The sequence below is a fragment of the Boeremia exigua genome (genome assembly GCF_020726555.1).
Source record: "Boeremia exigua strain MPI-SDFR-AT-0100 chromosome Unknown C7974scaffold_6, whole genome shotgun sequence".
NCBI lineage: Eukaryota > Fungi > Ascomycota > Dothideomycetes > Pleosporales > Didymellaceae > Boeremia > Boeremia exigua.
The window spans coordinates 2,112,210-2,137,555 of NW_025763523.1; the positions used below are offsets into that span (position 1 = coordinate 2,112,210).

Sequence of the window (25,346 nt, forward strand, 5' to 3'; positions counted from 1 at the left end):
ATAGCTTGTTTGTAATTTGTGATGCCCTCATGTGATTCCAGGTGCACCTCATCATGGTCCGACGCCAATGCCACTACGTGACAACCTACAGCCTTGTCTGATACACTGAGGTGGTTTAGCGCAGTCATCATAGACCTTAGAAGCCCCATCTGTAAGAGGTAAGTTTGGATCTTTGTGCAAGCGTTGATATTGACCATTAAGAATGGAAATTGCCGGTACACCATCATAGTGAATTTAAATGAGGCGGGTTATAGAGAAAAGGGATGCGAAAACACCGTAGAACCATCGTCGCCTAACCCATGATCCAATCACCTCTTCTCCATTCCTTTCATACCTCCCTCCTCTCTCCAAGCCTTCAACTCCTTCCCCCAAGCAACGATCCCCTTTGGAAAAGCACCCCACCTTAGTGGAATCTCTTCTGGTTTTCCCTCCGCGTTGTAATACCCCGGTGGACACTGTTTGTGGAAGTCAAACCGCAGTTCTGCTCCCTGCTCGATCTGTTTCGACCACTCTTCCTCTGCCTCAGCCGTTGGCTCAATTACCTGCGCAGAACCCTCATCTAAAACGCTTTTGATAACTTCTGCAATATGTTGCGCGGCGATGTGTATGGTATGAGTCTGATTAGCCGTGACACCTGCTTGCGCAGGACCTATGTTGAAATAGTTTGGGAACTCGCGGGTGTGTATACCAAAGAGAGTTGAAGGGCCAGGTGGAGAGTTACTGGCAAACTTCTCGTCTAGGGTGCGGCCTTTGCGGCCGATGAGCGTAATGCCAGTACGACGCTCGAAGTTAGCTCCAACTTCAAATTCGAAGCCGGTGGAGTAGATGAGAAGGTCGACGGGATAGGACTTGCCGGATGCAACTACGCTGGTGGCAGTGAGGTGAGATACGCCTTGCCCGTCAGTGTCGATGAGCTCAACATTGGGGAGATTGAAAGCGGGATAGAAGGTGTCGTGGAACGCGGGCCGCTTGCACATGAAAGCGTACCTATTGTGGTGGTCAAGTGATTAGATATGGCTGGTGCAATGGGAGAAATTGGCTTACCATGGCTTTAGTTTCTGCGCGGTTTCCGGGTCGTGGACGGTTTCATCGATCATGCGTCGGAGCTTCTCCATCAATTTAAAATCGGCTGCCTTGAACAATTCCGGCATCTTTTCGGGACTAACTTCGACTCCTGCTGCCTCTGCATCATGCGTGATCTGCCTTACTGTGAGTGGTTCTAGGCCTTCGAGAGCTGTACATTCTCTGTCGATATTTTCACCTTGCATGAGGTTGGCGAAGAGATTCATCGCATCCTCCTGCCATCCAGGTGGGTAAACCTTGTCGGGATCGTTCTTCCAATTTTCGCGTGGAGTCACAGTTGACGGGGTTCTCTGGAAGACGTAAAGCTTTTTTGCGTCTTGTGATATGCGAGGCACCAATTGAACACCGCTTGCTCCAGTGCCAATGATACCAACTGTTTTGTCCTTCAGGTTGACCAAAGGGCTGTTCGCATCGCCGCCTGTGACCCTGTAATCAAATCGGCCTGAATGAAAGTGATCGCGCTGAAAGGCCTCGATCCCTGATATAGCCGGTAGCTTGGGCTTGTGTAGAGTACCAGTGGCCATGACCACAAACTGCGCGATGAAACAATCAGATCGATTGGTACGAACACGCCACCGGAGGATGGATTCGTCCCATTCCATCGAGGTAATTTCAGTTTGAAGACAGGACTTCGGACTCAGGTCCCATTTCTTGACTATACGCTCAACATGCTCTCGTATCTCCGGTCCGTACGAGAATCTATCCTTTGGCACATATCCGGTCTCTTCCAAGAAGGGAAGATAGATTAACGACTCTACATCACATGTTACACCTGCATTAGTTAGAGCGTGTTACTTGGACAGCAAACATTGGATATTCTTACCTGGATATTGGTTCCAGAACCAGGTACCACCAAAATTTGATCCTCTTTCGACAATCACAAAGTCGTTTATGCCTTGTTTTAGCAGATTAACAGCTGCTACCAAACCCCCGAAGCCTCCACCGACAATCAAAACTTTTTTTTCTGTGTGAATTGGATCGCGTATCAAAGGCGAGGCCCATATGTCCTCTTTGAAAGCGGCGAGTTCGCCTTCTGTTTCCCTGAACTGCCTCACACCATCGGGGCGTAAGCGTTTTTCCCTCTCTTCTTTGTATTTGGCTGCGATCGGGTCTCGCCCTGTAACCGACACATCTTCTTCTAGCGGATGGATTCCAGGCGTTGGAGGTGGGTAAGACGGTATGGCCTCATAAGGTTTCGAAGCCGGTGAAGACTTTACGACCTGGACATCCGCCATTGTACGGTGGGCGTTATCCTAGCGGTGAAGAACGGTTTTTTTTGGCCAAGTTTGATTTCAAATTCGATCGCCTCTGGAATATCATTGTAGGCTAAGCAAGTGCTCAACTGCATACTGCAGCTGAGCTTCACCGACTGGTCACCGAGGGAAGGCTGACTCGGGGACTCGTCGGCAGTTCTTACACGCGATGTTCGGAGATCTATTATGCGCAGTCAGGATATGCTTCGCTGTCTCCATAGGACACCCGCCGTTGCAACCTTGAGAAGCAGCCTCACATGTTGTGGAGTTCTGCATTCAGCGATGACACAGCTGTACCGACTGAAATGTTCGGACTACATACTTTGCATAGCTAGGTGACCGGTGCCGAAAACTCGGCGGTTTGATTCGGCGAAGAGTGGACCAATCGGATCGCTTTGACTGGTCCACCTAATCGGAGTGGGGCAACGATGAGGCCCCGAACAAGAACTCAATGAGGAATGGGAATAAAGTCGAATTGCGTACAATCTCGGACGATTGCAATGGCAAAACGACTCATTGTAAGATTCCCGTTCTTAGTTGACGACAAACCACATTTCAACAATGCACAAATTTTTTAAAAACACATGGCTCGACTTTGAGGTCATTCGCATCCTGGGTACAGCTTCAAATGGAGGAGCAGAGCTTTGCGAGGTCCTTGAGGCTGTTGCATCCATCAAGGAGGGCGATGCGCAGTCCTGGCATGATGCGTGGAAGAATCAGGCCGACAGGGCAGAGGCGACTGCCTACCGGTGTCTCAAAGACGGAAATCGCGAACTGGCCAGACGAGCCTTCTTACGTGCTTCGAACTATACACGGGCGAGCCAGTACATGTTTATCGGCGCGACGCCATCGCAGCAGGACCCTCGCTGTCTGCCGATTGCTGAAAAGGGCATTGAACTGTTCAGGAAGGGCGTTGAGCTGTGTGATGGAGGCGTGAGGTTCTTGGACATTCCATACCCTGGTGGCATCTTCTTGAAGGGATACCTCTATCTGCCACACCCTTCCAAACGAATCACCGGTAAAACGCCAGTATTGATTAATTGTGGCGGTGCAGACTCTATCCAGGAGGAGTTGTACTTCTTGAACCCGTCAGCCGCCCCCGATCTAGGCTATGCATGCCTCACTTTTGACGGGCCTGGCCAAGGAGTGGCGCTGCGTAGGGACGGTCTTACCCTTCGACCAGATTGGGAACACGTAATTCGTCATGTACTGGACTACGTAATAGCCTTCTCCAAAAAGAACACCGACCTCAACCTCGACCTTGATAGAATCGCGATTTCTGGATCTGCTCTTGGAGGCTATTTTGCTCTACGCGGTGCGACGGATTCGCGCATCAAAGCTTGTGTAGCCATGGACCCGTTGTACGATATGTGGGATTTCGGCACTCAGCATGTGTCGCCTGCTTTCATCAACGCATGGATGAGCGGTTGGCTGTCGAAATTTGTTGTTGACAGTATCATCAACGTGGGGGCAAGCCTTAACTTTCAGCTCAAGTGGGAGATTTCTGTCTCAGGTGCTTTTTGGAAGCTGGATCACCCAACAGATATCCTTTTGGAGATGAAGAAATACACGTTCCGTCAGCATGGTGGCAAGAACTATCTAGATGGTGTGTCCTGTCCGACGTTAATATCAGGCGCCGCCAACTCATTGTACCTGAACGTAGACAGTCATACCATGATGGTATGGCAGCACTTGAACAGTGTATCCGAACAGGAGAAAGAGCTCTGGATGGCGAACACACCAGCAGATGGTGCATTGCAGGCCAAAATTGGAGCATTTGGGTTGAGTAACGAATACACTTTCCGTTTCCTAGACGAGAAGCTGGGAGTGAAGAGAGGAGGATTGAACCCGACTGAGAAGAACATGTGAGCTGAGCTAGGCCTACCGAACTTACAAATCTCTTTCTTTCAATTACGCGAAGTTGATAGAGAACGTAGCTGCAAGTGGCACGGCGATATGAGACTATCTTGGAAAGTCTGAAATGATCTGAACTAGCATAAATAAAATTTCGTTTCACACCGCAAACTAGACCGTTATTTGTTTGTTTGTCTACATGTGCCATCTTGGCCATTGTCTTGCCGAACAAATTTTCGACAGTGAGCGTCTGCAGGTCACAACAGGATCCAATTCAGGGCTTGGCTATGCTTGAGAACTAGAATGATAACAACGCTACTATTCTTGCAATACCTCTTACCTCTAGAGTGGATTGGTCCACCCGGGCAGTCCATTCCAGCCCGCTTCAAAGTCTTCAATAGCCTTTATGAAAGCTCGACGTTCCTTTTTCGTAGCTAATACCGCCGTCGAATCACCCGCGACATCCTTCCACTTGTCCTTCTCAGCCTGTGTGACATACACAGCTTTCATCACGGGAAGCCAGTCATTAATGAGCTTATTGGTTTTGGCCTGCATGGATGTGTATCTGGCCTTCATGAAACTGTGCCACGCAGTCTTGAGATTCTGCTTCGTCCATGGCCGGTATCCAGGTTTAGGATTGTTGGCCAGCAGGGTTGTGTCAAGGGCGTCGAGCACATCGCCGATCCGATCCGTCTGAGTTTTCATAGTTGTCCTAATCGTCTGGTGGTTCTGGTAGATGCGAGAGCCCAGTGTGGCACGCATCTTGTGGAAAGCTTCCTTGGCCTTAGCGTAGTCAGGAATGTCCTTGGTCCATGATTTAGTTCTCCACGGGTCTCCCATCCTCCAGGGACTCGTCTTGGAAGGCGTGTTAATGGCGGACTCGAGGGCAACAAACTCGCTTCTTTTGAACGTCTTTGTCGGGAACTGCGCCGCGACGTGCATAATGGGGTTCCAAGGCGTGCCAACGCCGCCGTGCGTGTCCTTTCCGGGCCACACGAAGGCGGGCACGTCCCATAACAAGTCGACATATTCACAGAAGCCAATTTGTGATCCCGCGGGCGCAGTTAGGTCTGGGTCCGGCACGCTAGCTTTGGTAGTCCTGAGGTGTTCAAAGAACAGGTCAATCATCTGGGCCTCGAGAACGTGCTCCGTGTGGTATTGAACGTTGGGGGCGCGTGCCTGCAGAGGGCTGCCAAAAAGAAAGTTGCCGCAGTCCTCAGGATCTACCCAGCCCCAATCCTGGCCGTTCAGCTGTCCGCCCGGGGGAAAGTCGTCCGAGATGTCGCAAGTTCGGGCACAGGCTTTGACCAGCTTACCCGAGTCTCTCTTTTCAAGCATATCCAGTACCTCGGCTTGCAAGTGGCTGCTATGGCTATGCCTTCGCTGCTGATGAGCATGGAAATGAGCGGCGATGGCGTTTTCATCAATAGTAGACGTCGGCGTCAGCTCCTCCCTCTTGCGCTTGGCTGCATCACTCCAGACACCTCCCTCGTTGCTCTTTGCTAGGGCATTGTATGCTTCCTGGCACGTGCTGCTTCCTTCACTATCTTGAGCAGGGCAGAAGAATTCGCCGACGGGGAGACTGAAAGCTGGACCGTAGACAGCACCTCTCTTAGCCAGGACTGACATGTGTCCGCCGGAAGTAAGCTCTGTATGCAGGCTGGTATCGGAGCTGTGTATGGGGCTGGTCTCGGCGGCTCCAAACCTAGACCTGTTCCTGGTCACGTCTTTGTCTTCAGCGCGACCCTCGTCGAGCAGATAGTCAAGACCTCGGCGCCTTCTTCTGGAAGGTATCGGACCTAGGTCGGGACAGGTGCCGCCCTCGATGATGGTCTTTGTCCACTTGTCCGTCAGGTCAACCTCACCGCCAGCCCAGCCAAACATCTTGGGCGCTGTTGCTCTCGCGTACAAACGAGCGCCGACATCGAGACCGTATGTAAAGGGGCACGTTCCTGTAGTCGATATGCCGGCTGCGAACTTGGTCGTAAGGCTGACCTCGCCCACGACTGCGGCGGCGGCCGGATCAACCTCCCACTTGTCGACGAAGCGAACGCCAAACTCGGCAGCGGCCGACAGCTTGAAGGTGATATCTCCCGAGGCTGTCACGCCTGCGTAGAATTCGGGCTTCTGGATACCTGAGAAGTCACCCGTCCGATCGAGACTTGGCTTGCTGTTGTCGATGAGCTCGGGCTTGTAAGAATTGGTGTCGGGCATAACTTGGCGAACTTCCCACTTGGCAATTTCAAGCTTGGTCTCGATCAAGCCTGCCATGCCGAGGGAGGCATCGATACTACCCTCAACAGTGAGCTGGGGCCCTATCGTGGCAATTCCTGGAATCTTGAATGAGGCACCGGGGAAAGGCAGGTTGAGAATGACCTTCTTCTTCTCGTATGTTACGCGGGCAAGGGCCTCAAGGGTAACAACGCCAGTGACCTTGCCCTTGTTGTAGAATGTCAGGTAACTCTGGTCGAGGTTGAGGGGCAGGGTAAGACTTTCGACAATGAGGGTAAAACCGAAGCTGGACTCGACCTCGATGTCAAGAACGGCCTGGCCAAGGAGGTGGCCGTCGTAGTTGACGCCCTCTACCGACCCTGGACAGTCCCACGTCTCGTCAAACAACTTTGCCGTGACACTGTCGTCGTACTTGTGCGTGAAATCGCGCTTAATCTCGGGTTTCACGAGAGCCGCCAGCCACTCAAGGATGCTCTTACCGAACCACCGCTCGTGCAGGTCCCGCGAAGCAATCTGATCGAAGTGAAAGTCGTCGCGGAACTCTTCCTCAAGCCAGCGCACGGGGTTACCACCAACATCTTGGAGTGTGCGCTTGGCGAACCTTTTGCGACCATGAACGTCTCGCTTCCGACTGACGGAACCTGCGACGATGTTCTTCCAGTAGTCGTCTTGATTGCTGTAGTCTATGCGCATCTGGGTGTTGCCAAGGTCGCGCGGCACGCGGTGGAAATCGTAGTCAAAAGTCAAGTCGTATACAACAGGCTGGAGACTGGCAAGATGTGACAGCTGACGGGGCAGGAGCTTGGTATGGTCACTGCCAGGGGCCGGTACCATGGACTTGGCTACGGCATACTTGCCTGGACCACAGCCCTTGGGCATCTGGAGAATCGTTCCTGGGACGCCATGGCCGAGTCCAATCTTGTGGCAGTTGCTGTCAGGGGTGTGGTCATTGCAGACGATGCGGACTGTCTGCTCGCCCTCAGAGACCGAGTCATTACAATCGAAGACGTCCCAATGAGACCCGTCGCGCTTGTCGAGAGAAATTTGGAGCGCCTCGGGCGAGACGAGGACCACAAACTGGAATGCAGCATCGTTGGGATCATCGTCGCCGCCATCTGACGTCTTATCCGTCTCTAGGGTGAAGTCCGTATCAGAACCGCCCTCAGGGGGGTGCTCAAACAGGTTCTTGAGATCCACGGGCAGGAAAAGAGGCTCGCCGTCCGACTCGCAGCAGAAGGTACGGACACGGGACAGGTGAATTCCGCAAGTTTCACTACCACCAAAGTACGAGTCGGTAATTTGTACCGTCTTCATATCCGGGCAGTGGCCGTCGAAGCAGTTTCCGGGCTTGCCATACCAGGCGCAGTTCTTCCACTTTGCAATCTCTTTTTCAGGGCAGCAATATAGCTTCTGGGTGTCGATATCCAACTCATCGAGGACCTCAAGCAAAACCAGACCCGTAAGGGCTGCGAGCGGGTGTGCGCGACCGAGAACCCTCAAGATAACTTTAGCTATGTCGTCTAGGATGTCGAGTACAGTCCCGGAGAAGGTGAGGGGCAGCTCGCCGCTGTGGCACGATTCGCCAACGCCGCGCCACTTGCAGATGTTCTTCTCGCCTAGGGAACTCTCGCAGCAGTGCGCCATTTGGCCATCCCAGCAGTCGTGACCGCCGCCGTACTTGCTCATGTGCGTCATGACCTCGTCGTCCTTGCAGTAGCCGTTGCAGAACTTAGTTTCGCCTCCACGCCATGTGCACGACTTTGGGTCAGGGGCACCTGACAAGGGACAGCAGAGAGTGCTCTTCTGGTTCTTGCCGCACTTCTGATCAGTGATCTTGATCTCGCCCGCCGGACAGTCTTCAACGCCGCAGCTCGTAATGTAGCACATCTCGTTAGTGCCCGTCCAATTCTCGTCACCCTTGTCGATCGACCTGAAGTCGCCCAAGGGCTTGGGGTCCAGAACAGCAGAAAGGGCTGACATCTCGGCGTCGTCCTGGTCGATGGCCCAGATCAGAAAGCCTCCGAGGCCGAGCTTGGCTGCGAGGTCCTTTTTCTGCTTGAATGTCTCCTTGTCGTCAAATGACACCCACTGGTCAGTGTTCCAGGTAATGTACTTGACACCAGCCTCCTTGTCGTGGACGGGCTTGATCTTGTTGACTTTGATAACTTCCATGATTTCGCGGTAGCTTAGGATGCCAGACTCACCACTGCACGCACCTTTTGTGGCGCCTCCCTTGAAGAGACAACCAGGTTTATTACAAGATGGATCAGCCAGCTGGAACGCACGACCATAGAAACCGAGACCCATGTTCAATTTTTTGGCCGGGACGTTGTTTCTCCAGAAGAGGTCGAACGCGAGACTCATCTCTGTCAAGTTGGTATGGCCGTAGATGTGAGATCCAATCGGGTTCAAAGCATCCCAGACGCCGTGAAGACTATTCAGGTGGTTAGCCGAGGTGCATAAAAGGTGGTATCAGGGCCTCTATAAGAGACAATGAAAAAAATGAGCAGAAATCACTTACTCATACGACATGACATTGACAAAGTCGGTATACTCGATCGACTTGAGGTCAAAATGGCGCAAATACCAGAAGCTCGTCGGCGCTGTGTAGGATACAATATACTTGACAGGCTGCTTATTGTTCTCCTCGTCAAGCTCCTTGAGGAATTGGGTAAAGTTCTCGCCGTCCTCGGGGACACCACCGCGATCGTCTGCACCAGGATACTCCCAGTCAAAGTCGACACCGTCAAAGGCGTACATGCGAAGGAACGACATGAGGTTGCCGATGAACTTGGATCGGTTTGCTTTGGTGCTGACCATGTCGCTGAACACTTTCTGCAATGGACCCGGATCATTGTGTGTCCATCCACCGATGGCGATAACCATCTTGAGGGCAGGATTTTTCTTTTTCAGGTTCGTAAAGTCGGTAAACAATCTATCTGGAAGGTTATCCATGCCGACGATTTGCAAGTCCGGCATGATAAAGGCAAAAGAAAAATACAGATGAGTCAGGGAGTTAACGGGGATGTCGTTCAAGCCCTATCTCACAGTCAGTGGAATGCATACAGAGGGAAAAGTAAACCCACCATATCCTGACATTTGGAGTCGTGTCTCCATGCCTCGTAGTATCCAATGACACGGTTGAGCTGGTCGGAGGCCTTGTCCTTGGGGCCTGGCTGATCGCAGTTAGACTGACATCCGCCAGTGGCTCCATGGTCCTCCTTGTCGCAAAAGTCTCTGTTTAGCACAACCGTCAGGACTGTTCTAATTTGCAGACATCTTCATACTTCGGATCTGTACTTACTCTGTCATTCCACAAAATCCCCACTTGCCACAGCAGACGTTCAAAGGACACTTCTGGCCGGGGACAGCCGCGTTCTTGCCGCACTCTGCCTTGGCATCGCAGTTGGACCAGCACACTTCGTTGGGAGAGATTCCAGATGTGCCACAGGCTCTACAATAGAAAGAAGGGAAAACGTTAGCCTTGTCCAGCAATAAGTACAAAAAACGTCATGTTAGACAAGCCATGCGACTTGCCAAAAAGGGATAAGGAACTCACTCCTCGCCGTAGTTGCACTGGCCAGTCTTTTTGGGACAGCAGGCCTTGTTCTTGCAAGGGCGGTCGGGACCGCAGCTATAATCGCCGCCATCGACTACCTGTCTTCCAAAGAGAAAGGACAACTCGGTGTGCCCTACCAGGGATACGCCAGTGTCCAGTGACGCAGGGACGATTTCGCGTCCGTCAGCATCAACGACACCATTGTCGCGAGCAGTAACAATACCGGAGCTGTCAGCACTGCAGACTGGCAGCTCATGATCAGGACGGTTCTTAGCGGAGTAGTCAAAGGGTCTGCATTGATTCCATGGCGGGTTAGCAAAATGGACTTCGCTAATTCAAGTTATGGGTCATGGGTGGGGGAAGTTGACATACGAGACAAGGGCGCGGCATTCTCCAGGCGTTTCCGGGACTGCAACTACGCTGGGACTACCAGGTCTTGCTGTGATGACTCCTCCAAGAGACGGGGTAATGAACGTAGATAAGAGCACAAAGCTCCACGAAAGCTGGGACCATGGTCCCATGTTTTCGTTTAGGCCTCAGTCACAAGGAGCTCTATCCAACAATAAAAGAATGTTGATCAAAAGAGTGTGGTCCCTAATATGAGACGGAAAGGGTGTTTGGACAGTAGAAAGGGAAAGGGGAAAAAGAGCGTCTGCAAAGGCAAAGAACAAAGCCAGCTAGGCCATGTACCTTTAAAGAGAGGAGAATATCAATGTTCTCTGACAAAAGAGCTTGGATAGTGTTCTGGAGCCACTCAGTCCTAACCCCAGTCGCAACGCCCATCCCGAATCCCCTGCGTTCTCAGGCGGCCAGGATGGGGGCGAGGCGGCGAGGCTTCGGCTGTACTGCACTCGACTGCCTGACAGGGCTAATAGCGGGGCTGATGTCGATTGCAAAATGTCATTGTCCCATTTTCCGTCCGGCCTTCCAAACGTGACGGCGCATTGTTGCCTTTTTGGTAAAGTGGGTCCCATCCAAGTAAGATTATATGTACTATGGTGCTTACATACTAGTGGCGAACTGTCAAGCCAAGACGCGGGCCGCTTAAATTACCCCTGCATGAGCCGTGCATCGTCCCTGCATGGAAGAGCCGCTGTCTTGGCGCGAGATCAAACGTTCCGCCGCGCTCGGAGAGTAGACCTAGGTCAGCAGTTCGCGGCCCTTATCTCCCACGATATGCCAAGCTGTTGCTAACGAGATTCCGCATCAGGCATGAGTTTGAAGAGATATTCTCCACACCTTCTCCCGCGCGACACAAGATTATACAGCTATATAGCAAAAAATGTTCTGCACGACGTTTTGTTTGGATTTTCACAACTGCACAATAGTTGCAAGCAGACCATAGTCAGAGAAAGGCAAATTTACCATATGACGGGAGTTTCTTTGGGCGTACCAGGGTTAAAAGTAGAGCCGGACCTAGCGTCTGGGCTGTCAGCTTATAGTGCTTGAAACCTGATTCTACTTTATTAGCTCCTAGGATGTACTTGGAGGCCTAAACTAATGATCTATGGCATGTTGGAAGCCGCCTCATGTCCCGAGGTCGCCCTTTTTCTTGCATCGGCGGTTGATCCCGTCTCGTATCGGATGGGACGATCACAAGTAGGATCGGCTGCAGGTCTCTGGGCCAAATTTCCCATTGGATCTAGGCATCTGTACGGCACCTCCGTTGCTCTAGAGTCATTGACAATGTCTCATTGACTAGCTTATTACTCTCGCGGTCACCTTTCACTCTTTTGTGTCAAGGAGACAAAACAATTCTTTCCCCTGTTTGAATGTCTAATCTCATCCACTCACTGTTCATTCTTTTACATCTTGGTGAGTGAGACAGGAGAATTCGAACCATCGAATCATGAAAGCCTCATGGCGTTGTGCCCTTGGGCTTGGAGCTCTTCTGAGCCTAAACCTCAGCCCTGTTTACGCTGTCAAAATGCTCTACGATGACAGTCTACCCGAAGATCTCGACACAGCATGTTCTACGGCCCTCATGGCTGACATCGCTTGCGATCGTCTGGTGCCGGCCCTCCGCCATGACTTCTACTACCCTCCTGCCACATTAACTCGCATGTGCACTGCTGGCTGCGCCTCCGCACTCCAGTCGTGGGAGAGCTCGGTCCGGTCTGCCTGTGGCAAAGACATCGTCATTCCTGGCGAGGGTGACGTCGAAACATCGCCTATTATGATCCCAGCCAGCCGCCGGTACATCTACAGTTTCACTTGTCTCCAGGAGAACAGTGTCTACTGCGGTCCCGTTGCGGCATTGGCATCTTTCTTCACCAATCCTGGAGGTGAGTTTCTCTCTCCACAAACCAGGAGCTCCGACTTGACGTGATTGCCAAATTGAGACTTGCTGGCACCTTTTGCTGACTACGTTCAGTTTCCGCCTTCAACTATATCAATGAACTTCCCGATGGCGCCGTCAAGCCTGCTGATTGCGACCCATGTCTTGCAGCCAGACTGCGCCTGCGTTCTGGGTCGCCCTACTTCGACGACCCCGTCGTGGCCAGCGAATCCATCTACCAAACGCTGACATCCAGCTGTGGCATCACGGGTAAGCCTGCTACCACATCTACCATCGACTATTTCACCAGCCAGCCAGAGGCCACCGAATCGGTCTGCGATGGCACCATGTACCAAATCCAGGGCGGGGATGATTGCTACAGTATCTCCGAGGCACAGAGTGTCGGCACAGCTTGGATGCTATCCGACAACCACCTCAGTGCCTACTGTTATGAGTTCCCAACTTCAGGCAGCCTCTGCATCACCAACACGTGCAAAACTGTCACAGTGGCAGTCAACACGACGTGCAACGCCATCGCTACGGCTGCGGAAATCACAGAGCCACAGCTGCTGGCCTGGAATCCTGTCATCAATCCAGTCTGCTCCAACCTCGACATGATGAACGGCACCACGCTTTGCATCGAACCGCCCGGGCCCAAGCTGCCACCTGCCCAGACGACGAATGTTCCTCCAGTGACACCTACCAGTGCTGCTTCAGTCCCCGCCAATACTGCCATTGGATCTAATAAGCCATGCGGCCGCTGGTACGAGGTTGAGGCTGGTGACTACTGCAATCTGGTGACGCTCAAGTTTGCTATTTCTCTCGACGACTTCATGTTCCTCAACACAGGCATCAACACCAACTGCACCAACCTCTTTGCCCAGGAGAGCTACTGCATTCAAGCGGTCGGTGACATCAACAGTTATCCCGGCCGTCCTGGACACGCCACCATCACGATTGACCCAAATGAGTCCTTCACAGGCGTCCCCTTCACCATGCTGCCCAATGCCACCATAACCCTGGATCCGAGACCGACCAAGCTTCCGCTAGCTACCGGTGTCCGCGACGATTGTACCTTCTACTTTAAGGGCGATGAGTACCAGTACTCGCCTGATGTATTTGGCTATTGGAACAGCAACTGCGAGATTGCAGCGTCCGCGTACAACGTCGACTACGACAGCTTCATGGCTTGGAATTCGCTCACGGTTAACGTGACGGACCCGGCGTGCGTGTTCCAGACTGGCCTAAGGTACTGCGGCTCCTGGGGTCTATCGCCCACCCAAACAACGACCGAGGAGCCCCAGCCCACCGAAACCGGGACCGAAACCGGACCGCAGCCGCCAGCAGCTACGCACGACGGCCAGCCAGCAGACTGTGACGGCTGGCACGTTGTATCCGCCAGCGACTCATGTCAGTCTGTTGCTGACGACGCCGGCATCTCGCTCGCGACGTTCCTCGAGTGGAACCCTGCCGTCAGTGACGACTGCACCGTAAACTTTTGGCTGGACCAGGCGTACTGCACACACCGGGAGGGGCAGGGCATCAGCACCACGGCCTCGCAGTCTGCCTCGACCACAGCCTCGACAACAGCCAAACCTACAGCCCCAGCTCCCACGCACACCGGCCAACCTGCCGACTGCAACAAGTGGGATGTTGTGGTTGAAGGTGATAGCTGTGGTTCGCTAGCCAGCGACAACGGCATCTCGACCGATCAGTTCTATGCTTGGAACCCTGCTGTGTCTAAGGACTGCATCACCAACTTCTGGCTGGGGCAGGCTTACTGCGTCGGCCGATCCAGCGTGGGGAGTGCCTCCACCACGACGTCATCGAAGCCAGCAACCACGGCGTCCGCGACAACAAAGCCCACCGCACCAGCCCCAACACACACCGGCCAACCCGCCGACTGCAACAAGTGGGACGTCGTGACAGACGGCGATAGCTGCGGCTCACTCGCGAGCGACAACGGTATCACCGTCGACCAATTCTACGCCTGGAACCCTGCTGTATCCAAGGACTGCATCACCAATTTCTGGCTGGGACAGGCCTACTGCGTCGGCCGGTCCAGCGTCGGGAGTTCGCCTCCCGTCTCGTCTACAAAACCAACGACGTCGTCGAGTCCCGCGACCACGAAACCCACCCCGCCAGCGCCCACACACACTGGACAGCCCGCTAATTGCAATAAATGGGACGTTGTGCAGACGGGCGATGGGTGCTGGTCCATGGCGAACGATAATGGAATCACGCTCGAACAGTTTTATGCCTGGAATCCTGCTGTCTCGAATGAGTGTGTGACAAATTTCTGGCTGGGGCAGGCGTACTGTGTTGGCGTTTCTGGTTGAAACCGAACGCTTGAGTCTGTAGTTTGTGGCGGTTGTCGGTTGAAGAGAGGAGGGGGATGTAAGCTGGGGGTGGAATACCATCATATTGTTGAAAGAATGTACGTCTTATTATGAGTGTTTTCCAGAAAAGGTTAAAGAAAAAGTGTGCGAGCGCGTTGAAGACTAGTTGTCGCTCGGGTACTGCTAGTGCTTTCGAAAGCGACCACTGCACTAGTCTTTTTCTAGTAAACGTTCCAAAAAAAAACCCCCCGAGAAGACCGAGGCCCCTTTGTTCAGCAATGTCGTCAAGTTCAAATCTGCGGGGAGTGTTCCTTGCTGCAAACTGATGTAGTGTGCGGCGCAACGTTCACTTGTATTTCTCTCGTGCCCCTTCTGACTTCTGACCAATACTGTTCGTCCAGTGTGTCTAATGGAACGACCGTATGCTGAGTTTATTAGCATGTTTCTTCGGTAGTAACAAGTACTTCCTTCCATCCTCTCCGCTGCTATGGTCACCTGCGTGTTCAACCGCCTCGTTTTGAAAAGCATCAGACCACGTATTGGCAACACGGCTGTACGTCCAACTATATAGGGCTAGACATGCTCTTTCCTAGCAAATCACGTCCGAACTCTTCTCTGTACTTCTTCCATTCGAAGTCAAGCCACTCCTGCCGTCCTAGGCTCTCGAATAGACCCATGACCTCCTCACTAGGTCTCCAATCGCCAACCAGCCACTGCACCACCGGTGGTGTTGGGGCAGCAGCTGCAGCATCAGACTTCTGCCTCTTACTACCACGCCCAGCAATGAACTTGACGCCCCATCTGTGGCCCTTTTTCATCGGCAGATCATATCCCTTTGCTTTAATGTCGTCTGACGGGGCCCACCACAGGTGCGTAAAAAGCTCGGCGTCCTCGAGGCTCGGCATGTTGTCGCGAGACAGAGACTGCGCAAACGCCGCTAGTAGGGGCTCGATGCGCTCTCTGCAGGGCTCGACGCGGAACATGTTTAGATCGAAATCGTAGTCCTCAGGCGGGTTGTCGGCGTCCTCGTCGTGCAGCTCCTCGTCCTCGTCCGTGTCGGTTTCGCGGGGGTAGTGTTTTGTGTCTGAGATCGTGTATCCGCCTTGTTCGGAGTCGTGCGGATCTTCGCCGCCGGGGCCGACAAAGTACCATCGCCCGTCTGGACGGAGGGAATGGAACTCGAGCCGGAAGCGCCGCATCTGAGACCACTGCTCGTCGTCTGGCGCCTCGGGACTGGGGAATAGGTCGGGAGTGACAACAGCACGCACGTCGAACAGGCTCAGTTGCGCACCAAGCTTGCATAGACCGACAGACACCGGGTCCTTGTCCGCGGGGTGTATCAGGTTCGGTCGGGCCACGGACTGGTCATGCCTGGGGAAGTTGAAGAATGGCCAGAAGTGCAGTGCAGCCCTGGTCAGACTAGCGGGGATCCGTTTGCCGCAAAGGTGCTTCTCTTGGTCAATGATGGCAGCGCCGAATTCGTGACGGGCGTCTCGCAGAGGGCCTTCAAACGGCCGGGCGTAGTGCTCGCGCATCACTCTACTTGGCATGTTGGATGGCATAGGCCGCTCCCACAACCAAGGAGCACGCCACTCTTGCACAGCTGGCAGATGGACAAGGCACTGCAGCGGCACAAGGGGAGACAGAGGGCGTATGTCTATCGTAGTTTCTGTATCGGAGCCGGGCCTCGACCGGATGGTCAGGCTGCTCACAAATGGCAAATCTGGAAGTGTCTCGGGGTTGTGCAGCTGGAGGCGGCGCGAGTGAAACCTCCGATGGCTGCAGTCCAAATCCTCTATGTTGAGTTTCTGCGGCTCAATTTGGAGCTCGATGTCGAAACGGGCTGGCAGATCCTCGGCCTTGCCAAAGGTGGCAGCCAACTGTTCGTACCAGGCACGGATGCGCGTCGACATGTGGGCGCTGACGGCGACGGTCTCCTCGGCTGGTTCATGGCACGGCAGTTCCTCCTCCGTCTCTTCGTTGGCCACAAGGAGGGGCAGCGGCAGCCAGTACTGGGAGATTTCGAACTTTGCGTCTAACGCTGCCTTGGCACTCTCCAGGAGCTGATTCTCAAAATCTGGGTCAGTCTCACGAAGCGGCATGTTGATTGATACAACGATGACTCGGTATTGGAGATGTTTCTTTGCTTGAGGGAGGATAAAGGATGTGAGAGGGAAGTCTGATGGAGGAGAGCGGGAACGGCGACTACACGGTATATAGCTGTGGGTCCTGCTGAGCTTGCCTGGGTAAGGCGTCGTGTCGATCGTACGCGGGTCGGCGGGTCCGTGCGGGTACCTGAGTACAATATCGCTAGTAGAATCGTGCTAGTACTAGTACCGATCCTATGACATGGGTGCATGGTCTAGGCGTTCCGGGGTATTGATTTAGCGTCGCCCCCACCTTCGCCTCGCCTCCCACGCCTCCTGCCCTCTACAGAATCACTCGCACCTTCGCACCTGCATCACGCATATGAACACATGTGCCACAGCGCGTACTGCCAAACTCCCTTGCCACCACCCCGCCTCTTTTTTCAGCGCCTATATCAGAGAGTGGAAAACGCTCACGCTCAACCTCAGTGGCCCACCGAACCTTACGAGACGCTCAACACGATCAACCGCGCGACGGCGCAACGATAATTCAACTTTGTGCAGAATCGGCTATGCAGCATCGTTCTCGCAGTCGACGCAGCACGCGCCACAACAACTAGAGGCCGCTACGTCTCGCTGAGATTTGGCACTTTGCAGGTCCAGCTTGCCCTGGTTGTGCGTACGGCTCCCAATACCGGACAAGTCTGCATATGGAGGCTAGCTGGACGAGGGCTTTTCGTTGATGGTCCCAGCATTGCTGGGCCATCGAAGAAGAGCGATGAATCAGTGAGGGCCGTCAAGCTGCTGTTAGCCTGGAGTGCCTTCGTTTCAATCGCGTCGTTTGACTGCCTTGTGGACATGATCACTGTTGCGTAGACCGAAGAAACTTCCAGTTGCAACTGACAAATGAGCGATGAACGGTGTCGAGATTGTTGCCGTCTCAGCACACCACTGTGCTGTCCGGCGCCCTCACGCCTCACAGTGCCCAGGCCGAGATCCGCACCGGTACTAGCCACTTGGCATTAGTTCGGCACCCTCGCAGCACCACGTGCACACCCTTCATCTTTCCTACTTCTCAAACTCGGGTTCGCGACTATCGGCCTTCACACAGTCACTGTCGAAAATTCTTTTGCAACATTGGACGGCGTCATGGATACGTTACCACAGGAGCTCATCAACAAAATTGCCCTATATCTAGACCGCTATCCTGATCAGGCACAGGTCCCCGTGATCGAACAGTGCGGAAACCATTCTAAGCTCCCACCGTACGCGACAATTTCCAGTCGATGGAGAGAGGCTGTGGAATTCGTCACGTTTCACCGTCTGTTCATCAAGAGTCATGAGCTAAGTCAGCTCGAGGCTATGGTGACCGGTAGTCGTCCCAGATACCTAACGAAATTGTCCTTCGAAATTACACTCTCAGAGTACTCGGCAGAACGCTGTGGACATGTCGAGTCAGCAGAAGAACAACATTGCAACGATGACGCATTCACCCAAGCTATTGTGAACTTGTTCACCCTTGTAAAGAAATGGGAAGATGCAGGCCCACAACATGGTTTGCGACTAAAACTAAGCGGTGCTTGTTCCCCGACTGATCTTCGTGATCGCAATCAAATCGAACTTGAAATAGCACAGCGCAAGCGGGGGAAAGACATTTTTGAAAAGCGATGGGTGAACTCTTATCTCCATCTCACCAGGCCGGAAATGATACCCACGCTCTCGAGCATCGTATATCTCCACCTTGAAGGCCACATTTCAAGAAAGGTGGCTCCTGTAGTCGGTCCTTGTCTAGCTGCAGTTCTGCCCAACCTGCAAGCTTTCTACTGGGAATTTGGAGAGGTAGACGATAAGTCCATCAACGTGGAAAGCAGGGTCTCCTTCGCAAGGATGTTCGAGCAGACCAAGCTCGACAAATGCTCTGCAGCTGAAATCAACTTCCATTCAGAATACTCATTTGACCACCGAGTGGCTGAACCTTCGCGTGTACCAATAGGCGCACCCTACGATCCGTTCAGCGCATCTCTGCGCACCTTTTCGCAGAACTTGACTTCCCTTGTTCTGGATGGCTTCGTTGACTCGACTCTATTCTGGCCCTCAAGTCTCGAGACAAGCTCCAGGCCCAGTTGGCCGACCCTTAGGAAGCTGACAGTCTTGTTCAACATGGCCACCCCGTCTGGCGAATGGTACTTTGACGGAACACCGGGCGAGATTGTGGAGCAATTTCGCGACCATGAAGATGCAAAGACTTTAGATCCATTCCTCACGGCTTTCGCAAAGGCGGTCCAAATGATGCCGGTCCTCGAACAGTTCCTGCTTCAAACGGAGCTTGGCTACGATATAGGCTACTGGAGCATATCGTACCATGCACCTGGAATCAAAGCTGATGGGGATGAAAACGAAGACGATGCGAAGGTGCGGCGGCTTTATTATTCCGTCGGAGAAGCATGGAGGCCGAATAGCTTCATTGAAGAAGCCTTTCAACGTATCGGGCGTGGTAGGTATGGACCGGAGCTGATAGAAAGGTATCAAGGCCTTAGAAGTTGGTCGCTTGATTCTCCTTGGAGCTGGTTATGAACTACATGTAGAGGGATCGCGCAGTGATTAAGAGTCAAATAAGGTTGGTTCAAATATCCAATTAATTCACTCTTGTACACGACTTTGCTACCGAGATTTGATACCCTGGATCGTGTTTAACGTTTTCATGGCTTTGTCTTTCCTGTCCTTCCTTTCGACTCAATACCCCCAAGAAGCCTCATCTACAGTTCCTTAAGCTTCAGCGTGACAGCCTGCAAGGTCGCATGTTATGATCACCAGCAACGAGGTTCGAGATTGATCGTGTACGTGTGGTGGCCCTAATTATATGAAGGAGAGGCAGGGATTGTGGAGATTGTAGAGGAGGTGCTACCAGAGAGAGAGCTAGAGTATTTAACATCGTTGTGTAAATGCATAGGGTTATCAAAGTAACAGCCTGATGATGTCTGTATGCGCTTCCGCTGCTAGATATATAAGGTGTCTCGAATTATTCTCAGTACCCTTTACGTGCGTATCTGTAGCAAAAAGAACCCTTGCATCTTCTTCCTGTTCATATTCTGCTGCTTAACATAGCAATGTGTTTCCTGCAGAATCTTTCGTATCAGGCCTAACAACAGCTAGATCTGTTTCAAGTAGCTTTCTCAATATGCAGTCACGTCATTTCTCTGCCGCTCAAGAAAGCGGTGTCTGCCCTAACCCTGACTGGTGTCCGCTCTGTCCGTATCGATCTTGTCTGCATGGGTGGCAAGTCAACTACCGCTTCGTATCGGTTCCTGGCCACCTGTACTAGTGGTGTAAGCCCACCAGTGAGACAGCGATTATTGGAACTGTCTTCTGCGTTGACATTGACTTGACCTGTGCCAAGCAGCAGCTTGGCGAATGACTCATGGTCCTCGATACCAATCGCTCAATCTTCCTTCTCGATGCTAATATTATTAGACTCGAGCAATAGGTACCTAGGTAGCTTAGATGCACTCCGGTGGCTGGTTCGTACTGCCCAAAGTAGCGCCATCCTTCCACAACTCCTCAACTTATCAGTCTCTACGACTCGCGTTGGTCGAGCTTACGTAAGGTGACGAAGCAGCATTTCCTGGAGTTCGTGTTCTCGCTCTTCCCTTTCACCAGCGGCAACTTTCCTCTGTACTGCTCACATGAGTTCTGTCAATCTGCTTCCATGTCTCGCTCGATCTTCACCATCGATCTTCGGAAAGAGACTTTATTCAAAGGCTCTATTGCGTTCCTCTAACAGTACTCCTATTCGACCACTTGTCCATCACCAGATATATCCGCAACGGTCATGGTATCGCACGAACACCCCGTCATCGCAAGTCTGCCTGCGCGAAAGCCTCGCACTTCTGCCATTTGACAAATGGGGTTGGGTCATTTATCGCTGTTCCTATGCCGACGACAAGGTCTGGGCCCAATTCCGCACTCGCATTGAGTCCAAATCGCGCAGGGACATCGCAGAGTCAGACGCACCTGAGATTTCCGATTCTCTGGAGTGGAAATGGGTTGAAGATCGAGCCACCTTGGATGGAGCTTCGACCGCTGCGCTGCGGGACCGATTCCGCGCATGGGTTGTGAATGAGGTGGCGCAACAGCCGGCTGACCAAGATTTTGGGGACGTTTCACGGCTCAGGTACTTCATCAAAATTGACGAAGAGGTGATGCAGAGCTTGCCTGGGTTTCTGGAAAAGCGTTGGTCGGCGGAAGCTTTTGTCAAGATTGTGAAGGCTGATTGGGAGCCATTATGCGAAGAGTTTGACCACGAAAAAGATATTTACGAGCCGATTGAAGGCTGTACCGAAAAAGATGTTGGCTGGATGCGTATCGCGCCTGAAATGGTCAATGCCGAGTTTTACTACGCATTGGACGGTTACGAGCCCGCGTGGGACGACATGTTCTACCAACGTCCTCCTCATATCGTTCTCTGGTAGGGATCTGTGGCGAAAATCACTGCGTGAGGATCTTTTGGGTACCCAAAATATTGGTATGAGCGACAATTCATGGGTCACTTTCGCAGAGCGACCACTTGACAGAATACGATTTCGCAGTAGGCTAGGCATGTAGGTGACAGCTATCCTGCTCTTATCACAGAAAAAAGTCTCTGGGCTCAAGTTCAAACCATGCATTGAAGGGAATACAGTACTTTGCAGTATTCATGGCGTCTTGGTCGAAGACGAAGATCTGGCGCAGCTTGGATAACGTTACTCCGGCCTGGCATTTATTCTCTCTCTCTATATATAGCTAGTATCCATCAAGGTAGCACAGTAAGTCTCCTAATGTACTGCTATGTATAGCTGGTCTCTTTCCTTGCAAACAAAGCGGGTCATGGTCTACCTGATGTATAGCGGCCTGCAACGCCGCATCTCTTCTCTTAGTGCCATCTTTGCCCCACAGGTCACGAAGCAGATCTGATCTCTTATGTGCTTCTTGTCTTAGTTCTTCTAACTCCTCTTCGTTTGTAGCGAACAGAGCCTTGAAAGGTTCTGGTGGTACCATCTCCTGGTTCAAAAATCGGTCGTGATCACCGAGGTTGATCCTGTCCTCAACAAGCATATGCGTAGTGAACTGCTCGGGCTGATCAAACCAAGCTGAGCAATCTGGAACTGGACATGTGAGCGGCTCGTGTCTTCCATAGAAATGATGTTTTTCTACAGCCGCGACGAGCATGGTCTTGACTGTCTTCTCCCGCGCAGCAAGCTGTGTGGCTTTATGAATCCAAGACTCATAGGCCCCGATAGGCCCTCGGAATAGCTTAGGCGGCATCACGATTCTGGGTTGATCATAGTTCGGGATTTCTGTCCACCCTTCGTTGTCTTTGAGCTGTCGCCAAGTGCGCTTCTCTCTCCTACTGAAGATTCGATCTTCATATGTGACAAAGGAAAAGTAAACCTCGACGCCCGGGATACACATCCTCGTGATCTTGTTTGAGTCTTCAGCAGGAACCGTCCCAAGCTGTTGAGGAAAGATGAAGGACAGGACTACACGAGATACACGAGGAAAGCGCGTACAAACCCTATGCCAGAAGTGCCAGATGATCTTATCTTGTTCTTTGCCCACACCGGCACCTTTTTCGCCGTCTGTGATATGGATCTCATCTTCGAAATAATTCTCGTCTGAGAAATTGTCTGGTGCATAGCACACAACCTCAAGCTGCTCCACGTAGGGCATAAACTCCATGTCGTGAGTTGTTTCACCTGGGTAGCACCCTTGGATTATCCATTGCGCACTGACGGCGTACCAGGCATCCGGGTCTGACAGAAACAGCTTTTTCGCTTCGCAGCGGATGCTTGAGGAAGTGTGCATGAGTTGAAAGAGCGTCGGACTGTCGCAAAAGGAAAAAAATCGAAGATGCAGCTCTGCTGGCAATCTGGAAAACCGAGGGAACTCGATGATCGGTGGGTTTGGCGACCCTGCCTGCAGCACGTGACGCGAAAAAGGAATACACACCTCCGACCCCTCCGTCCGGGCGTTGTCGGTCATGAGACCAAGGTCGAGCGATTTTTTCCATAAGCCCTTGGCGGTTGCTGGAGGTAGGCCTGCCATGATGAAGGCAGATACTGCACTTTGAGATTTCACGAGCAATAGTTGAAGGTTGTTGAGGAGGGAGGCTGATGAGGTCTGGGCCAAAGCTCAAGGCGGGAGACCTCGAGTGGGTACCTACCTGCAGGTGCACGTGCCTCCCACTTACATAGGTACCTCTATCGGATACCGACGCCACCAACAAACACACAATCACCGCGCACCGAACACCGGCGCTAGACACAGAAGGTACTGGGTTATGGTTTGAAGCATATTTGCCGGTAAGGATTCTATGCGGAGCGGTAGGTGCCGGTTGTTAGCGCTCCAACAAGGGCCTACTGACATGTGAACCCTCTTGAGGCACTGACGGCGCGTCGAAATCTCGACAGAGCATACCCCAAGTACATCGTCTGCTCCCGGCCTAACACTACGAACACCACAGGAAAAAGTGTTAACATGCCACGTCGCTGCAACGTCGTCGCGTCTGCGTGGTGAGGGAGCGTCTACCTCCGTCGAAACTATTACGGCGTGACCAATAGCAAATGCGGACAATAGAGCCCGTTAACACAGTCCGAAGTTCATTGGGCCATATTCGCATTAGCAGCATTTTCCTATGGTTGGCATTGCAAGAGACGGTATATATATTCGTTGTGCGGTTGAGAAGCAGGACATGAACCATTGCATTCACTGAAGTCATCTCTTTATCCTCTCTGTCTGCTGTTTGATACAGACTTCCAATTCTTTCAAAACAACTCCAACAGTCATCGAGGGTTTTCAAGCTCTTACTACCATCAAGATGCGAACAGCCGGTCTGATTGCACTTGGAGCCATGCTCAACTTGATGCACGCATGTGTAGTCTGCAAGACCGACAAACTTCTATCTTTAGGTGCTCACTACAGGTCTAAGGTGACCAAAAGTCTCCAGCATACCTCTGTTTCCGAATGGCCACCAAAGCTATCTACAACAATATAACACTGAAAACTTCGCCACGTATCAATATGGTCAGACTGTCTTCAAAATTACTCAGGTCGATCAATGGTCGCCATTAGTGTCAGTCGTGGTGGTACTTTTTGCAGCCATGATGTATCAATTAAAGGTAAAATTGGCTTCCAGGAATGAGACCCGAGAGGAAATATGAGAAACAGAAATGCATCTGAGGAAACTGAAGGGTCAGTTAGAGAGAAAGAACAGCACGTAAGCGAAGGTGGAACTCCACCAGATTTCACACCTCGTCATCGGCTATCCGGGCACCAGCCACCGACCGCCAAGAGGAAACACGAGAACGGGAGAAACCGGGAACAACAATGAGTCAACCGGCATATAACCCTCAAAAATCCATGTAAAGTAGATTCCACCTTTTCTCAGATCACAAATCACCGGCTGACCCTGTCCGTCAGGCTTGAACGATTGTTCGACCATGCTCAGTCGCTCGTCGTTGGTTGCAGGCGTAATAGCGATTACCGGCTACTATGGGCTTCGGCTCTATTCGTCAACATCCCTATCTTATACAGCCAAGATCAAGACTACAAATCAAGTTCCCAACGGCTTTGCGCAGTCATTCGCAGTGTCCGCCGTAAACCCTCACCGCCACATAACCATCGACGACACACGGTCAACACTCGTCTCGGTTTCGCACAAACTCTCCCATGAGCAAATCTTAGCAAAGTTCCTGGCAGGATTCTTTAATGGTAACGTGTTTGCGCCAGAACGAACGGCGTTGCGACTTGTAAGGCGCCAACTTGTCAACTTCAAGGGTAAGCACATCCGAAAGCCTTTGGCACATGGGGTACTGATAAAGTCGCAGAGTTGGCAGATAAACCTATTTCAACCCAGATGTGGGCAACTGGTGATATTGACGAAGCCCGACTACCCCCCCTTCACTCGATAATCTTCGGCGCTTTCCGAATTGTCGATATCAAGTGTTCGAATTGCTCTGAGAAGTATGTGCAGCACTCAGAAGCAAAGTACAGCTACATTGACATTGCCTTCGGAGGGGATGATAGTTTCATCGCAGGTGTGCACCGCTTCTCAGTGTCGGAATCTGAAGGTTCAGCAAGCATCGAGGGCAAGAGACCTGTTACCATTTCTTTTAACCATATAAGTTGTAATCCCAAGGAGGATAAGCCATTAGGGCCCGACGTTTTGCAGACCCTTCATCTTTGGTATGCGATGTTGCTATTCAGGGAGGGAATTGTGTCTGTTCTAAAGGCAGAGTAAGAGCCTACTGTGCGTATAGCTATAGCAGATTTCATTGGGGTAATAATTATCCAATCCTTCATCTACTTAGCGTTCTGTACAAGGTTATCTTAACTAGTCTTCAATATTCTTGATATAAGCACTCTACTTTTATAAGTGCAAGACGTAGTTGTCATGCTCCTTAAGTGACCTAATTAAGGAGGGAGCTGATTCAAAACATGACAGGTATGAGTCGTGGGTTAGTGCCCATACGTATCATGCATCGCACTTTTTCTCCTGTACAGGCGCAAAGGTATGCCTCTAACCTAGTACCCTCCTTGTATGCACAGTTTTATGCATGGCGTTTTTGAATCTCCTAACGCAAGACCTCATCGACATGACCATTAAAGAAAAAGTGATTAATAACC

General features: G+C 52.1%; 9 protein-coding genes across 9 annotated transcripts; 5 read left to right on the top strand and 4 right to left on the bottom strand.

The window, feature by feature from the left end:
• Position 1: 1 nt before the first annotated feature.
• C7974DRAFT_395117 (putative cyclohexanone monooxygenase) lies at positions 2-2,621 on the bottom strand. Its single transcript, XM_046141950.1, has 3 exons — positions 1,907-2,621; positions 1,045-1,855; positions 2-987 (listed from the first exon to the last, which is right to left on the bottom strand). Exons 1-3 carry the CDS (start codon positions 2,316-2,318, stop codon positions 309-311), a joined length of 1,902 nt encoding a protein of 633 aa, XP_045997497.1. The 5' UTR covers positions 2,319-2,621; the 3' UTR covers positions 2-308.
• A 197-nt stretch (positions 2,622-2,818) lies between these two features.
• C7974DRAFT_191829 (alpha/beta hydrolase) lies at positions 2,819-4,570 on the top strand. Its single transcript, XM_046136612.1, has one exon. The coding sequence runs from the start codon at positions 2,898-2,900 to the stop codon at positions 4,203-4,205; it is 1,308 nt and encodes a 435-aa protein (XP_045997498.1). The 5' UTR covers positions 2,819-2,897; the 3' UTR covers positions 4,206-4,570.
• On the bottom strand, positions 4,306-10,502 carry C7974DRAFT_454613 (glycosyl hydrolases family 18-domain-containing protein; the record flags this gene model as incomplete). The annotated part of the gene is made up of 6 exons (XM_046145922.1): positions 4,306-8,856; positions 8,944-9,461; positions 9,509-9,659; positions 9,727-9,876; positions 9,982-10,272; positions 10,354-10,502. 6 exons carry the CDS (start codon positions 10,500-10,502, stop codon positions 4,533-4,535), a joined length of 5,583 nt encoding a protein of 1,860 aa, XP_045997499.1. The 3' UTR covers positions 4,306-4,532.
• Positions 10,503-11,908: 1,406 nt separating this feature from the next.
• C7974DRAFT_454629 (LysM domain-containing protein) lies at positions 11,909-14,665 on the top strand (the record flags this gene model as incomplete). Its single annotated transcript, XM_046145923.1, has 3 exons — positions 11,909-12,266; positions 12,356-13,525; positions 14,096-14,665. The coding sequence occupies 3 exons, from the start codon at positions 11,909-11,911 to the stop codon at positions 14,596-14,598; spliced, it is 2,031 nt and encodes a 676-aa protein (XP_045997500.1). The 3' UTR covers positions 14,599-14,665.
• A 37-nt stretch (positions 14,666-14,702) lies between these two features.
• Positions 14,703-16,769, bottom strand: C7974DRAFT_359707 (uncharacterized protein). The gene has a single exon (XM_046139671.1). It carries the CDS (start codon positions 16,698-16,700, stop codon positions 15,162-15,164), a length of 1,539 nt encoding a protein of 512 aa, XP_045997501.1. The 5' UTR covers positions 16,701-16,769; the 3' UTR covers positions 14,703-15,161.
• A 994-nt stretch (positions 16,770-17,763) lies between these two features.
• C7974DRAFT_472456 (uncharacterized protein) lies at positions 17,764-19,290 on the top strand (the record flags this gene model as incomplete). Its single annotated transcript, XM_046146540.1, has 2 exons — positions 17,764-19,179; positions 19,271-19,290. The coding sequence occupies exons 1-2, from the start codon at positions 17,835-17,837 to the stop codon at positions 19,288-19,290; spliced, it is 1,365 nt and encodes a 454-aa protein (XP_045997502.1). The 5' UTR covers positions 17,764-17,834.
• A 1,078-nt stretch (positions 19,291-20,368) lies between these two features.
• Positions 20,369-21,216, top strand: C7974DRAFT_359712 (uncharacterized protein; the record flags this gene model as incomplete). The annotated part of the gene is made up of 1 exon (XM_046139672.1): positions 20,369-21,216. The coding sequence occupies one exon, from the start codon at positions 20,369-20,371 to the stop codon at positions 21,152-21,154; it is 786 nt and encodes a 261-aa protein (XP_045997503.1). The 3' UTR covers positions 21,155-21,216.
• Positions 21,217-21,380: 164 nt separating this feature from the next.
• On the bottom strand, positions 21,381-22,939 carry C7974DRAFT_395132 (uncharacterized protein). The gene has a single exon (XM_046141951.1). The coding sequence runs from the start codon at positions 22,764-22,766 to the stop codon at positions 21,465-21,467; it is 1,302 nt and encodes a 433-aa protein (XP_045997504.1). The 5' UTR covers positions 22,767-22,939; the 3' UTR covers positions 21,381-21,464.
• Positions 22,940-24,096: 1,157 nt separating this feature from the next.
• C7974DRAFT_395136 (uncharacterized protein) lies at positions 24,097-25,095 on the top strand. The gene is made up of 2 exons (XM_046141952.1): positions 24,097-24,497; positions 24,548-25,095. The coding sequence occupies exons 1-2, from the start codon at positions 24,161-24,163 to the stop codon at positions 24,958-24,960; spliced, it is 750 nt and encodes a 249-aa protein (XP_045997505.1). The 5' UTR covers positions 24,097-24,160; the 3' UTR covers positions 24,961-25,095.
• The last annotated feature ends 251 nt before the right edge of the window (positions 25,096-25,346 follow it).

What these genes read in the sequence shown, in the direction of transcription:
- C7974DRAFT_191829 (XM_046136612.1), top strand. Translation starts at nt 2,898, where the DNA reads ATGCACAAATTTTTTAAAAACACATGGCTCGACTTTGAGGTCATTCGC.
- C7974DRAFT_395117 (XM_046141950.1), bottom strand. Translation starts at nt 2,318, where the DNA reads ATGGCGGATGTCCAGGTCGTAAAGTCTTCACCGGCTTCGAAACCTTAT. An exon ending in GTTCTGGAACCAATATCCAG is followed by an intron (nt 1,856 to 1,906) that starts GTAAGAATATCC and finishes TAACTAATGCAG; the next exon opens with GTGTAACATGTGATGTAGAG. An exon ending in GCGCAGAAACTAAAGCCATG is followed by an intron (nt 988 to 1,044) that starts GTAAGCCAATTT and finishes CCACCACAATAG; the next exon opens with GTACGCTTTCATGTGCAAGC.
- C7974DRAFT_395136 (XM_046141952.1), top strand. Translation starts at nt 24,161, where the DNA reads ATGCTCAGTCGCTCGTCGTTGGTTGCAGGCGTAATAGCGATTACCGGC. An exon ending in CCAACTTGTCAACTTCAAGG is followed by an intron (nt 24,498 to 24,547) that starts GTAAGCACATCC and finishes ATAAAGTCGCAG; the next exon opens with AGTTGGCAGATAAACCTATT.
- C7974DRAFT_359707 (XM_046139671.1), bottom strand. Translation starts at nt 16,700, where the DNA reads ATGCCGCTTCGTGAGACTGACCCAGATTTTGAGAATCAGCTCCTGGAG.
- C7974DRAFT_395132 (XM_046141951.1), bottom strand. Translation starts at nt 22,766, where the DNA reads ATGGCAGGCCTACCTCCAGCAACCGCCAAGGGCTTATGGAAAAAATCG.